A 14,347-nucleotide genomic window follows, 5' to 3' on the forward strand; every position below is an offset into this window, starting at 1 on the left:
AACCCCCCGTTAGAACCCGCACACGGTGCCCCAATTCTCTCTTTCATCACGGCAAAATACTCGAACAAACATGTGAAGGACGACAGCTTGACAACAATCATCATTATGCGCAACTTCGACACATTTGCATCCGATTTCAAGGACGATGTGTTTCGGGAGAAGTACTATGAGGGCGCTGTGGTGCCCGCGACACGAGAAATTGTATAAGTTCATCCGCGCAGACCTGTATTCGTATGATCTAATGAGCGCTATCATCCTCTAGCAGAGCATTAGGGGTTCTATTTCTTCACTCAGACCTTCTATCTGTATTCACATAAAATAGTGCTATCTCAAGAAGCGCCCCGGAGTTGGTTTTGGACAAGTAAAGATTTTGCGAAAAGTTGGTGGTGCTACTCATGGTCACTTGGGACGCTGGTCATTATCAGGGACTTGGAATGACTGCCCGCATATACTGGCCATCAATTCATCAAACTCACTTTCCCAAGTCCGCAGCATGCGTCAACAACTCAATTATTGATTATACGCTCACATGCGGTCACTTTCCATCTCATGAACAATTCCGCCACGCCATCCACGAAGGAGAGCGACGGCCCGAACCGCCACCATCTCCTACATCGTTGCAGTTTTTACGGCCTTTCCATCTACCCTCTCCGAGAAACAACATGAACGCACCAGGTAACACTTCATGCAAGTACCAAATCATTCGTATGAAAACAGACAGATGAAGAAAATCCCATAATACGCTTAGCCCATACAATACTCTACATTACCCTTCTTTCCCCCGCCAACATTCCCATCTAGCCGCTGAACGCAAAAACACACCAAAAACGCCAATCCCTGAATTCCGCCTCCCCCATTTTAATACACCAATCAGATACAAACGATCCATTCTCCCCGCGTCCCTCGTCTACTTCTGAGCCATAACATCCACATACCTACTACTCCCCTTCTTCTTCAACGCCCTGCCTCCCTTCTTCGGTCCCGGCGCCCCAAGCAAATCATCAATACTGCTTGCGTTACTCATCCCGGTACTAGGTCTACTATGCGGCCCATTCCCCTGCCCAGGCACAAGCGGCGGTCTCGTCAACGGAGGCGGTGCCTTCCCACCCGCTCCGCCTTCATCCCCACTAGGGACACCTGGAGTCGACGTGCGGGATCCAGGCGCGCCAAATCCACCCATAGGCGGGGGCATCGAAGAACTGCGCTGTGGATTCGACGTCGGAGGTCTAAAAGGCGGTGCAGATGGCGGACCTGCAGACGACGCCCCTGACGAGGGCGGAGCCGAAGGACCACCCACATCACTCACACTCCTACTTGGCGGTCCACTCTTCGGTGGCGGCGGAGTCGCCGTCTTCGCCGTCTCTGTCACTCCAGCTTTCTTATTAACCCACTTCTTCAAATCGGGATCATAATAGAAGGAGTTCTCCTCGCCGAGCTTCGCCTTGATAGGACCAGGAGATGCATTTGGATCTTTCTTGAACCAGGAGCCGAACCAACCGCCTCCGCTCTTCTTGTTATTGGCTGTCTCTTTGTCCTTTTGAGCGTCGGCTTCGGCGGCTTTACGGAAGGCTTCGTCCGCAAGGCGGTCGGCTTCGGATTTTTGCTTTGATTTTAGAGCGGCGGCACGGGCGATGAGGTCGTCGTCTGAGTCATCGTCCATGAATGACTTCTTCTTGCGCGGTTCCGCCTCGTCATCGGCTTTATCCTCGTCTCCTGGGTTGTAAGGCTCGTATGAAGGAGGTTCGTAACCGCCCATGGCAGGTGGCTCATAGCTATTAGACGACTGTGTACTTTCATGGGATGGCGCACTGTCGAAGCTTTCTTGCGGAGGTTGATACCCGGAGAATGGTGTGTTGTGTTCCCCCGGCGGCGCCGTCGGCTGGTATGGGTTGTGCGATGATGATGCCCCAGGAGCTTTTAGCGGAGCGTAGCTCTGGGCCTTAGATGGCTCGGGTCGAACACTTGTGGGACTGAATTGTGACTGCGGAGTGTAAGGTCCAGACAGTGCTGGTGATGGAATATATGGGTTCGACGATTGCGACTCGGTCGAAGGCCTGCCCTGAGGCTCATATGCTGTGGCGCTCTTATCCAACGAGGCCCTTGGGGCGTAACGGGAATTTGCAGGCAGTGACGGGGGAGCCGAAGCGCCACCAGAGCTCGAATAGGCACCATACAGATCCGCACTGGAATGGGACGGGCTGAGTGTCGGCGTGTTACCGGCAATCCTAGCGAAGGGGCCAACTTCTGCTGAATTATTCGACGCAACATCATCGTCCTCTCCTGCGATGAAGCTGTTGAACTTCGAGAGAAGAGAACTTGACACCTTGTCCATACTCGGCTTTGATATCCAAGATGAGCCATCCTTGGGCGACTGGGAGAGGCGCTTATTTAGATCATCCAAGCCGGCAATAAAGGTGCCATTGTAGTAAGGCGACATCCTAGTAGTAGCCTTCATAGCAGCTGCTATAGCATCACAGTAAGCCTGAGCTTCAGACTTGTAGCCATACTCGGCGAGGGTAAGCGCGCGAGCCAGCTTGTAGTTCTGAAGGTGTGGTATAATGTGAGAGCCAGACGGTGCAGCAAGCGAGAGCGCAAACTCGTAGACTTCAGTGAGAAGGATCGGTTCCATTTCGATACCGAGACTCAAAGGGTGTGCGCGATGGTCGGCGCCGACGAGGACCATATCAGATTGCGCATCATCGACACCGCCGACATAGGCAACGTGGCGGGCAAAGAGAAAACATATGTGGGCGGCCTCAATCCTCCCATAACCTGCCAACAGTCGTCCGAGAGAAAGCAGGGCTGCTGAATCTCCATTGCTCCGGTTGTTCAAAATCAGTGAAAGCGTCTCCTGCCACTTCTCTAGTCCTTGCAACGCGTTCTGGGTAGGACCAGCGCCATCAGCGCTCACCATCTGGAAACCAGCTCGTGCCGAAGCGGGCACGAGTTCATCCACACAGTCTTCCCAATTGCCGGCGAAGATCTCATACAGCACAGCCAAGGCTTGGTTATCAGGCCCAGCCTTTTTCACCTCTTTTCGTACAAACTCTTGCACAACCTGTTTCCAGATGTCTTTGTCCAGAGTGGAGGACAGCAGCATAGCATGTCCCCAGAGACGATGGTCCACGGCATGCCAGACGGCCTTCTCCCTCTCTCCCTTGGTAAGAAGCCCCCGTAGATCACCGACAGATGTAGGATCAACCGGATCAGAGTGAAAGCCAGAAGGGGTCGACCTGGATATCTCACCCACAAGATCTGCCGCTGTAGGGACGGAAGTAGTTAACTTGGACGTTGAGTCAATTCCCTCTGGTGCCAAGACCTTTCGAACGGCAGCGTCGACGGCCGCATTACCCTCCAAATGGCCGTCGTTATCAACTAAAATCTGTAGAACCTTCCAAAGCAGGATTTTTTCCTGAAAACGTTTGAAAGTGTCTGGGCTCAGTGAATGCTCGAAGCCAGGTGCCCTTAGTTGAACCTCCAAGCTCTCGATGTGTTTCCCTAACCACGCGGAGACATCTTTCTTCTTATTTTTCGTTTTCAGGGGCCCCGGGAATTTCACAACCTCTTCTGAAAGCGGTAATGTGTCCTTCATGCTCTGGAGCTTGACCTCGCCCGGAGAACATTTCAGCATGGGCTGAGACGCACCACCTCCATAGCGGGGAATTTGTTTAGGGAAGGACGTGACAGCCGTTCCACCCAAACCCCATTTGAATATCGGATATCCTTTCCAACGTTCAAGCGGATCTGCGGAGCGCTCATCTTGAGGCGGTATGTAAGCGAAATCATGCGATATTTGGCGTCTGTGCGGAATAACGTTGATGTTACGTTGCGAAGCCAAGGGAGCACCAAAACCCTGAGTTGGAGGCACGCCATATACATCTGCCCCATGGTCCAACGAGAGATGACGGTGCGCAGTGTGCTTGGTGATTGACTCCGGCGACTGCGAAAGCGAGTGCCCGGTTGCGGCGACACCTGCGCCCATTCCATGGGATGTGGTGGGCTGGTAGTGCGGAGTGTAAGTCAATGTTTTCCGCGGCGAGTCAACCACCGAAGCAGGGCCACTTCTCATCGGAGGTGTTTCCGACCTTGCGGAAACAGCTGGCGCTGAAGGCTGGGAGACAGCTTGTGTTTCCTCATCGATCTCTCGCACACCCTCTAACGATGTCCGGTATGGTAACCCCGAAACATTGTCTGTGGGCGCAGCTTGATGCTGTTCAGGACCCCTATGATCAGCCAGGTGTGGGACATGAGATGGTTCTTCGTGGGACCGGAGTTGGGTATGGTGGGCTAGCGGACTACTTGTGCGAGGAGCGTACGGCTGTGCAGACGTCCTTGGCAGGCCGGGAGATGGTTCGGATGCATATCGATTGTGCATCTGCGTTTGAGCGGGGGATGGCGCGGGAGAATATCTTGCGCCTGCCCCGGTGGGCGCAGGGGCGGGTGAGTACCGATTGATGGCTGTAGATGCTGCCGGCGCTGTTGGTGGCTGCGGAGAGTAGCGTGAAGGCACGGTCGTGGAGGCAGGTGGAGGGATGGGAAAGGTGTTGGAACGGACAGGAACCGAGGGCTGATCCGGAAATACAGGCAATCGCTCAGGCTGACGTAGGGGAGGGACGTTATGCCCATCCGGGAAAACTTCATTTCTTAAAGATGACCATGAACTTGTACGTTCCTTTTGTAAATGTTGCGGTGGCCCATGGGGTGGAGGTGGTTGCTGTAATGGGGCCGATTGCGGAGTGTGACGCCCTGACGGCTTAGGTTTGATAGTCACCGGCAGCTCAGCAAAGAAGTCACTTGAGGGTGATTTGGCTGGAGCGGGCTTTGGGGGTGGGGGCATGCCAGTCATGGAGGCCATGTTGGACTGGCTCGAAGATGGCGGCGTCAAGCTAGGGGCACCCATGGGTGGAGGTGGGCGGACGGCGGCAGTGGCAGGGGCAGTGTACACATTGCTGGCACTCCTGGAGGGCGGTTGAGTGGGTTGTCCATAAGGGCTTGGGGTAGGGCGGGCAGCAGGCCGTTTTCTCGTTGTCACCACATCCTCTGGCAAATCGTACGGCGAATGGTACCCCCCCTTGGACTTATCCACAAAACTTTCGGCCGAAGTTTGCTGTGCAGGTCTGGGTGGTGGTGGTTGATAGGGAGTGGGTTGTCCATATCCACCATAAGGAACGTTCGGCGTTGCGATTGGCTGCTTTTGGTTCAACTGAGAGAAGTCGGTGAACTGTGGAGCTGGCGGAGTATAGGGACTGGGAGCAGGTTGAGTAGCCGGAGTCTGAACTGCTTGTGGAGCATATCGATTCGACGGACTCTGGGAGTGGGCAGTCTGCTCAACCGGTTCATCTTCGAGGAATCCATCTTCATCGAGATCAAAGGGAGCAGTCCCGTCCTCGTTATCAGGTAGAAAATCGTCATCCAGAGCTAGATCCCACGCTGATGCATCAGCAGTACTAACGTTGCCACCCTGCATTGTCGAGGCCTGTGTACCAAACAAATCGGAGTCGCCTGTATCTCCCCAGTCTATCTCTTCGCCAATATTGCCGCCGACCGTGGTATTGCCAATCACTTGATCTCCAACAGTCGTCCCGGCAGCCTCCGCAGTGGCCTTAGGCAACGGGTGTTCCTCTGATGATGACGGATGTGCATCCTGGGCTGTTCCACCCAAATCAAACACTTCTCCCGAAGCCTCCCACTCGTCGGTGGCCGACTCCGTGTCCGGAACGAGAGGTGCCTTTGCATCGTCCACAACAGCCTCTTCTAACAGCGTCCCTTCGCCTTGGTGTTCGTATTTCTCAGCTGCGTGCCCCTCCAACGCTTGTCTGGTGTGGGAATTGTCTTCTGGGGATGGCCGAGACGTTCCAGGGCTTACATGTGTATCTTCTCTAGGACGTTGTGTCGGCCGACTCTCTAGCCCATTAGCTAGGCCACCGATCTCACCTCCGTTATCCCCGTGGGCGGGCGGGCCAGCACTTGTTTGCTGAGAAGCGTGTTCAAAATTGTCCTCAGAATCATGGCGGTCGAAGAAGTCCTCCGCGGAGCTGGGGTCCACCTCGAAATGACTCGAGTCAACTTGTTGCTCCGCCGCTGTTGGTGGAGCAATGAGTTCGCTGTCTTCAACTGCTTCGTCCACGGAAAATTGCGCATGTGTTGGGGTATCAGTGGGCGCGCCGGTAGGCGCATCTACCACTGGAGATTTCGCAGGGTGTGCGGTAGTCCGAGGTTCGTCATGGTCGGGTCGTAGCGCAGGATTCCAAGAAGAGTGAGTTGTGATGGAGCTCGAGATGCCTGCGTATGCGGACGAAAGATCGGGCGCGTCGTTGTCGGCCATGGCCCTTGATTATCGTGTATGGTACAGAGGGTATATGCAAATACTGTCTGAGATGTAAGCAACGAAGTCGACGCGAATGGTGACAGTTTGCGCAAGCTGCGTCAGGGGGTGATTGTCCAGATGGGTCGCGTGCTGTAGACTTCAACGGGAACAGGAAAGGTAGGAAGAGGCCGAAGAGGTCTCCAAAGCCGGCCAGCAATCGAACAACATCGCCAGCGTGCGATTGATATGGCTATGCAGGGCTTGAAGCTTCATGACCATGGGGTCATCCCTGAACGTACCTATACAGAGAAGCAGAAGAGGCAATAAGCGACAAGGACTAACAGAAAACGGCCGGTGGGAGGAAGCCCGTCCGAAAAGCTAGAAAGGGAACACGATGCCCGGCTGCATGGTTGACAAGTGGAAATGTGAGTGTTGAGAAGAGGCCATGTGTTCCTCGTATGGCGTGGTTTATTGATTGCATCGAAGAGAGCCCTCGACGCCACATTCGGCCAGCAGCCACAGCCAAGCCACACTTTGCGTGGCACCTCCGCAACCTCGCCCGTCCACCTCCGCCGACGGGAGCAGGACTCTCCCTTTCCCGGCCCTCGCAGCCTCGCATAAATCATTCACCGTGCTTGGAGAACCGCTTACCATACTGCACGCCCGCGCCGGCCTTGCCAACCGCTGGATCGCTCTCCCATTCTCTGCGCCGGCAACCCAAAAGGACAACTGGCCGCCTAGTAGCTCCCCAAGCTCAGGGTCTACTCTCCCGCTTCTACGTTAAACATAGACTACGTCCCGCCAGATGTTCGAATCCGTGAAGAGACTTGTTCACGTCTCATGATATATCTGCGATCATAGCAGACATCGTTCCTCACCTCCAGCGCTCTCCATGACCGATGGCTGCTCCACATCAATACCACCAACCAAATGCCCCCGATGAGAACGACTCCGACCTTGACCTAGACCTCGAGGAGCTCGACCCGCTGTCTCTCTCCTCGAGGACTGCCACTTCCCCGTCGCCACGGCCGTCGAGGGAAACCAGGAAGCCATTTCATGAGCTTGGGGCTAGGATACCTTTGCGTAGTCTGAGGGCAAGCAGGCTCCGAAATACGCGTAAGGCGCACGAAGCAGAAGAGGAGGATCTCCGGGAGTTGATAGAGGATCATGATGGCGGGAACAGAGATTCTGGTGGCAGCTCAGCCCAGCTTGGTGACGATGACGCCCCACTGCTACCAACGCACAGTGTGCGGCGGAAGGAAAGAGGAGGCCAGCAGCCTCCCTCTGCACTCTCTCGGATAAGCTCCAACATACGCCTTCCGAGTTTCCTTTCTGGGAGGAGACCGGAGGAGTTTAGTATACGATTAGGCGACGAGGAGGAATCAGATCCTGAGGAGGAGCATGATCCCACCTCGCAGCGAACCATCTCGGTGGGAAGAATTCAGACTTCCAGATTTCCTGCGAACGCCGTTTCGAACGCAAAGTATACACCTTGGAGTTTCCTCCCACGGACCCTGTATAACGAATTCTCCTTTTTTATTAATATGTACTTTCTGCTTGTCGCATTATCTCAAATCATACCCGCCCTCCGCATTGGTTACCTGTCGACATATATCGCTCCACTCGCATTTGTCATCACGATCACTCTTGGAAAGGAAGCTTTAGATGATATTGCGCGTCGGCGCAGGGACGCGGAAGCCAACTCTGAAGGCTACACAGTCTTGAAGTTTGAGGAGAATAGTACCGGTAATGGAGTGGCTCCTGGCAAGAGCACGGCGCAGAAGCGCAGGTTGAGGAAGGGGAATAAAAGAGCGGCTGGCCGCACGAGCGAGATTGGAGATGAGGAGTCATCCATTTCCACAACCAAAGGGTTAGCGACTGCTACTTTCTGGGAAGTCACGAAGCCTTCGCGAAATCTCAAAGTAGGAGATGTCGTACGTCTATCCAAGGATCAACGAGTGCCCGCAGACATGGTCATCTTGAAGACGTACTCTCCTGAAAGCCTGCCTCCTGCAAGTCCAACGAGCCACGACCCTAGCACGCCACCGACCCTTTTGGATGAACACGCTACTACCATCGGCGCTTGCGAGAATCTATCCAACAGTGGCCCCGCCCTAGCTGCTCCTACGTCTGGCGAAGCATTCATTCGGACCGACCAACTTGATGGCGAAACCGACTGGAAATTGCGTCTGACTTCACCGCTGACTCAGAATCTCGACGTCGGAGAATACACCAGGTTACGCGTGATTGCCGGCAAACCAGACAAGAAGGTGAACGAATTCTTTGGCACAGTTGAGCTGGAACCGAGACGGCAGCGCCAGTATGATCCACACAATGACGATCAAGCGTCTGGTGATGAGGTCAAGTCAGCTCCCCTGAGCATCGACAACACTGTATGGGCGAATACGGTGCTCGCCTCAAGCTGTAGCGTGTTGGCTGTAGTCGTGTATACTGGTCCTCAGACGCGACAAGCGCTTTCCACGTCGCCTTCCAGATCCAAGACTGGCCTTTTGGAGTATGAGATCAACGCTCTGACGAAGTTTCTCTGTATCTTCACCCTATCTCTGTCATTCGTGCTGGTTGCTTTAGCAAAGTTCCGTGAGATTGATGGGCGCTCTTGGTACGTCTCCATGATGCGGTTCTTGATCCTCTTCTCGACCATTGTCCCGGTCGGATTGCGAGTGAATCTGGATATGGGGAAGTCAGTTTATGCCTGGTTTATCGAGCATGATAAAACCATACCCGATACTGTCGTGCGGACCAGCACAATCCCTGAGGATTTGGGCAGGATAGAATATCTGTTGAGCGACAAGACAGGCACCCTCACCCAGAACGGTATGTTTATCCACTGCACGGCTAGTTCAATTGCTGATCAAAGCAGAGATGGAGATGAAAAAGATACATGTTGGCACTGTCTCTTATGCCAACGAGGCCATGGAGGAGGTCGCCTCTTATGTCAAACAGAGCTTCTCGCCTCCAGCTGGCGAGGCACCCTCGCTCGTGACACCATCGTCTACTTATACTGCGCCATTGACCTCAGCTACGCGAACCAGACGCGAGATCGGATCCAGGGTGAGAGATGTGGTTCTGGCGCTAGCACTTTGCCATAATGTTACTCCGACTTCCGAAGAAGAGAATGGCCACATGGTCACGACCTACCAAGCATCATCTCCTGATGAGATCGCCATTGTCCGCTGGACAGAGAACGTGGGTCTAAGGCTCCTCCAGCGCGACAGGGAGTCGATGACGCTTCAGTCTTGCGACACTGGCAATGTCGTCGTTCGTGTACGCATACTAAATGTCTTCCCCTTCACATCAGAAGGCAAGAGGATGGGAATTGTCGTCAAGTTCTATCATGGCCCCGAGTCATCGCCATCTGCGGAAGATGGCGAAATCTGGTTCTACCAAAAAGGAGCGGACACGGTCATGACCTCGATTGTCGCTGCCAATGACTGGCTGGATGAGGAGACGGCCAACATGGCCCGAGAAGGGCTGCGGACATTGGTAGTGGGGCGCAAGAAGCTGTCGGCGCAAAGCTACCAGGAGTTTTCAGCCAAGCACGCCCAAGCGTCGCTGGCACTGCACAACCGAGACGCTGCAGTTGCGGACGTCGTGAAAGAATATCTCGAGCATGACCTGGAGCTCCTCGGAGTGACTGGTGTCGAAGACAAGCTGCAGAAGGACGTGAAGCCATCTTTGGAGCTTCTCCGCAACGCTGGTATCAAGATCTGGATGCTGACGGGCGACAAAGTGGAAACAGCGCGCTGTGTCGCTGTTAGTTCGAAGCTTGTCGCGCGAGGGCAGTATGTGCATACCATCGCAAAGAGTACGTATCCCATCTCTCTGCCATTCATAAGTCTAATCCTTCTAGTGAAACGCAAAGACCTCGCGCATGACTCCCTCGATTTTCTTCGTAGCAAAACCGACGCCTGTCTCCTCATTGACGGTGAATCGCTTGCCCTCATGCTTACCCACTACCGATCCGAGTTCATTTCCATTGCAGTGCAACTGCCCACCGTCGTTGCGTGCCGCTGTTCCCCTACTCAGAAAGCCGATATTGCCAAGCTCATCCGCTCATCTACCAACAAGCGCGTCTGCTGCATCGGCGACGGCGGCAATGATGTCTCCATGATCCAAGCCGCAGACGTCGGTGTCGGAATTGTCGGCAAGGAAGGCCGGCAGGCCTCCCTCGCTGCCGACTTCTCCATCACGCAGTTCTGCCATTTGACGAAGCTGCTTGTCTGGCACGGTCGCAACAGCTACAAACGTTCGGCCAAACTCTCCCAATTCGTCATCCACCGCGGCCTCATCATCAGCATCTGCCAAACCGTCTACAGCATTGCCTCCTCCTTCGAACCCAACGCCCTCTACAAAGACTGGCTACTCGTAGGATACTCCACTGTATACACCATGGCGCCCGTCTTCTCGCTCGTCCTGGATCGAGACGTCGACGAGAGCGTCGCAAACCTGTACCCGGAGCTCTACGCGGAGCTCAAAACGGGCCGTTCACTCAGTTACAAGTCCTTCTTCATCTGGGTCGCCGTCTCCATCTACCAAGGCAGCATCATCCAGGGTCTCAGCCAACTCCTCGTCGGCGTCGGAAACGACGACACGGATATCTTCAAACGCATGGTCAGCGTTTCTTTCTCTGTTCTGGTGCTCAATGAACTGGTTATGGTGGCTGTGGAGGTTACAACGTGGCACTGGATCATGGCGGCATGTATTCTTGGGACGGCGGGTGTTTATTGGGGAAGTGTGCCGTTTCTGGAGAGGTATTTTGATTTGGCGTTTTTGAAAGAGGGGGCGTTTTGGTGGAAGGGGGTGGTCATTCTGGCAGTGGCGTTGGGGCCGGTGTACGGTGGGAAGCTGCTGGGACGGACGTTGAGGCCGCCGAGTTACAGGAAGGTTAGGGGTGTGTAGTGTAGTGAGTGGGAGCTTTGGAAAGCATGGAAAGTGCGTTGCGAATGGCGTTTTGCATAGCGTAACGTTGATATCATATAATACAGCATACAAGTAGAAACTCCAAGCAAAATCCGAAGCATTAGCGTGAATCATCGTCTCGATGCCCGCATCCAGACCCATCATCAATCATTCGAAATCAATCCTTCCCCCATCACCATCATTTATCCGTTCATACACATGTATAAAAACCATTACTCATCATCCAACCCCATCTCCTCAGCCTCGAGCGCCAACTGCTGCTTCTTCAACGCAATTGCCCTCTTCTTCCTCTCCTTCTGCAGCGCCGCCGCCTGCTCGGGCGTCAACTGCTGCTGCGCCTGCTTCCCCGAAGCCTGACCGCCGGACCCGACGATGGGGAGTTCGTCCGTCACGCCGCCGACGGTTTGGAGTAAGGGGTCGGTGACGTCGCCGACGACGGGGATGTTCTTGGTCGTGTCGTTTACGGTGTTGAGGACGCTGGGAGGGAGAGTTAGGAGGGTGTTTGCTTTGGGAGAGGGAGAGGGGATAGGGATGGGTGAACGTACCCGCCTAGGAGGCCGCCGCCGCAGTTACCGGACTTTTTGTTTGTGTTGCCGCCGCCGAGGAGTCCTGCCATTTTTCTTTTTTTGTGAGGGGATGCGGTGTTCGGTTGAGAGTGGTTTGGTGGGTTGGTAGTATGGGTTCAGCGATGGAGGTGGATGTTTGCGATCGTCACCGGGGAGATGTGTATGTACGAACGGTGTGAAATGTGTTGATAAGTTATTCTCTAGAAGAATTCCTGGAGTGTAGATCTTGGATATATATCCGCTCTACCATTTGTACAAGTATGTCCAGTTGCAGCGGTGACGTATTTCTTTCATCCAACTTTTGTTCCCTGCAAGCCAGCCTTAGAGGACGGTGGTACAAACCTCTCATAACCCTCTACTAGCTATACCCTATGACTTCAGCAGCCACTCGGGCCAAAACCCTGGAATCCGGATTTCAGGGAAACAAAGGGTGCCACAGGGTCCAAGTATCAGGATGATCGTTTCTTGGTGGGGTGGCTGTACTTGTATTTTAGTCTTCATGGCTGCGTTTCGATGTTCTTTTTACTGTATCTGGTGCCATAATGGTCACCGGAGCGTGTTTCTGGGTGGTGGATATCAAGAGAGGGGTTAGTGGGATTGATACTCTTTGCGAAGACGAGGCCTAGAAGTCGACTCCATATCGCTTCCGATCTCACTTTGAGGATCTCCAGGCGGAGTTGGCAGAGACAGATGGTGACGCCGGTTGTCGTCACTGATGGTCTGTGCGTTTTTACGCTTGCCACAAACAGAAATTGCCAAGACGGTTATGTAAATTTCACGTGACTTCCTTCTGACCCACCCACATGCGTCAGAAGTGACTGGAGGTTGTGAGACTGAAAGATGCCCGCACTCTGTCTGTAGTGAGCACATAGGAAGGGAGGAGAAACCATGACGTTCTGTTCACATTTTTGGAGGTTTCATATCTTCGGAGTTCTGGTGTTAAATGGGATTGGATTGGAACTGCACGTCGTTTGTACCCACGTACCGGTGTCGAACATTAGACGCTTTGCACTTCTTTTGGGTTCATCATTCCGGTCTTGGATGATATTTTCGTCGGCAGCGTTCAAATCGGAACGTCGGCACAAAGGGTACAAAATCTTTTTGCGGCATGTCATCATTTATAAAAGATTCCAGGGTGGACCTCATGGGAGGATGCCTGTTGTCTTGTTGCTGTGCGAAGCCTGCATTGAAGATTTCTTGGGTAGTTCGAATATTGAAACACAAGCATAAAGCGTCTTCTTTTTTTGGAAATCCGTCAAGGCTGTTGCTTATAACCACGCTTAAACGATAAATTCTTTTTTGGCGTTCCCATTCCTCCGCTTCATCGCCTCTCGTCCGAGAAGTTTTGCCATAGGAGCATCAGTTGGTAGTTTTAAATCGGGTATAGATGCCAGAAGGGCGTCAAAAATCATGCATTCTCGTCTGCGGGTTTTTTGAGTTCGCCGAGGTGGGTACATTAAAATGTGATGAGAGATTCTGGTTTGTTTGCCGTGTGTGGAAGACGTCCGAAAAGGCTGTTCATACACAGTAGGCAAAAAGATGGGATATTCCCACAATTGCGCACGAGAAACGCCCGAGCCGTATCATGAAGATGCCCTTGCTAACTCGTCAATCGCAACCTGCCCGGGCCCATGCATGCAGAGGACACACTGGTTTGAGTTCTAATGCAGATCGCTCTAGAGAACTCGGACAGAATGGGCAGACGGTACATGATGTGACCGGAGGTCCTCGCGCTCGACTAGAATCGTGGGCATAAAGCGCGGTGTTACGGTATTCTCCCTGAGAAATTTTCTGTGTAATTTCTTCCGAAAGAAAGAACCGTGAGAACGAAGTGGAGCGACATCTTTGAGCGCCATGGGAGCGTGCGTATCCGCTTGTCCCATGGTTCCTTACTATTATCGCACTCTACGTTCATAAACAGTCCATTTCGCGACTTGGCTTTTTCTCCCGTGCCATGCTCCCAAAACTGACCATTCAGGGTGACGCGTAGCACAAGCAGAAATGTGTTTGCGTCATAGGGTGTCGTTAATGCAATGGTGTGACTGTTGCAGCCATAGGGGAGAATCGTATGTTCTGGATGTGTTTTGACGGCTTGCGTACATAGGTCGTGATAGAAAGCGTAGTTTGATGTAACGATATGAGCAGTATGTTGTGTACTCAGTGGCAATACATGATTGACAGTTGGCATGATTGAGTTAGTGTCGATTTTTCTTTGCCAGCCCTGATTATCCCCAGTTCAACGAACGGTTTCCGCTCGTGTCACATTCACGATACAGGGTAGACAGAGCGTGGTGGAAGTGCTGAGATGTTCCCCTGAAGAGCTCCTTCCCAGTCGTCCCATAAAGAGTTTTCTCGCTTGATTGGCAAGAGTCACGTAGGGTAATCGGCCGACTCCTAGGTAGAACTAATCCATCACTTTGCCACAACTAATCTTCTGGTTATAAGCCCTGCCGAACTCCCGCCCTACTCATAGCTGGATTATACATGGCTTTCGTGTGGCTGTATTCGGCTACTGGAGTGATCATCGACTCAG

The 14,347-nt window shown here is 53.3% G+C and overlaps 3 protein-coding genes across 3 annotated transcripts; 1 reads left to right on the forward strand and 2 right to left on the reverse strand.

Moving 5' to 3' along the window:
- Window positions 1-495: 495 nt before the first annotated feature.
- On the reverse strand, window positions 496-6,714 carry EI97DRAFT_430204 (uncharacterized protein). The gene has a single exon (XM_033797622.1). It carries the CDS (start codon window positions 6,323-6,325, stop codon window positions 908-910), a length of 5,418 nt encoding a protein of 1,805 aa, XP_033658033.1. The 5' UTR covers window positions 6,326-6,714; the 3' UTR covers window positions 496-907.
- Window positions 6,715-7,206: 492 nt separating this feature from the next.
- EI97DRAFT_411818 (phospholipid-translocating P-type ATPase) lies at window positions 7,207-11,227 on the forward strand (the record flags this gene model as incomplete). Its single annotated transcript, XM_033796746.1, has 3 exons — window positions 7,207-9,142; window positions 9,186-10,133; window positions 10,179-11,227. 3 exons carry the CDS (start codon window positions 7,207-7,209, stop codon window positions 11,225-11,227), a joined length of 3,933 nt encoding a protein of 1,310 aa, XP_033658034.1.
- Window positions 11,228-11,237: 10 nt separating this feature from the next.
- Window positions 11,238-11,988, reverse strand: EI97DRAFT_391669 (uncharacterized protein). Its single transcript, XM_033796248.1, has 2 exons — window positions 11,794-11,988; window positions 11,238-11,725 (listed from the first exon to the last, which is right to left on the reverse strand). The coding sequence occupies exons 1-2, from the start codon at window positions 11,862-11,864 to the stop codon at window positions 11,461-11,463; spliced, it is 336 nt and encodes a 111-aa protein (XP_033658035.1). The 5' UTR covers window positions 11,865-11,988; the 3' UTR covers window positions 11,238-11,460.
- Window positions 11,989-14,347: the final 2,359 nt, after the last annotated feature.

This window comes from Westerdykella ornata (assembly GCF_010094085.1).
Source record: "Westerdykella ornata strain CBS 379.55 unplaced genomic scaffold EI97scaffold_2, whole genome shotgun sequence".
Lineage (NCBI taxonomy): Eukaryota > Fungi > Ascomycota > Dothideomycetes > Pleosporales > Sporormiaceae > Westerdykella > Westerdykella ornata.

Coding starts and splice junctions, on each gene's coding strand:
- EI97DRAFT_430204 (XM_033797622.1), bottom strand. CDS start 6,325: ATGGCCGACAACGACGCGCCCGATCTTTCGTCCGCATACGCAGGCATC.
- EI97DRAFT_391669 (XM_033796248.1), bottom strand. CDS start 11,864: ATGGCAGGACTCCTCGGCGGCGGCAACACAAACAAAAAGTCCGGTAAC. Junction 11,726..11,793: donor GGCGGCGGCCTCCTAGGCGG/GTACGTTCACCC, acceptor TCTCCCTCCCAG/CGTCCTCAACACCGTAAACG.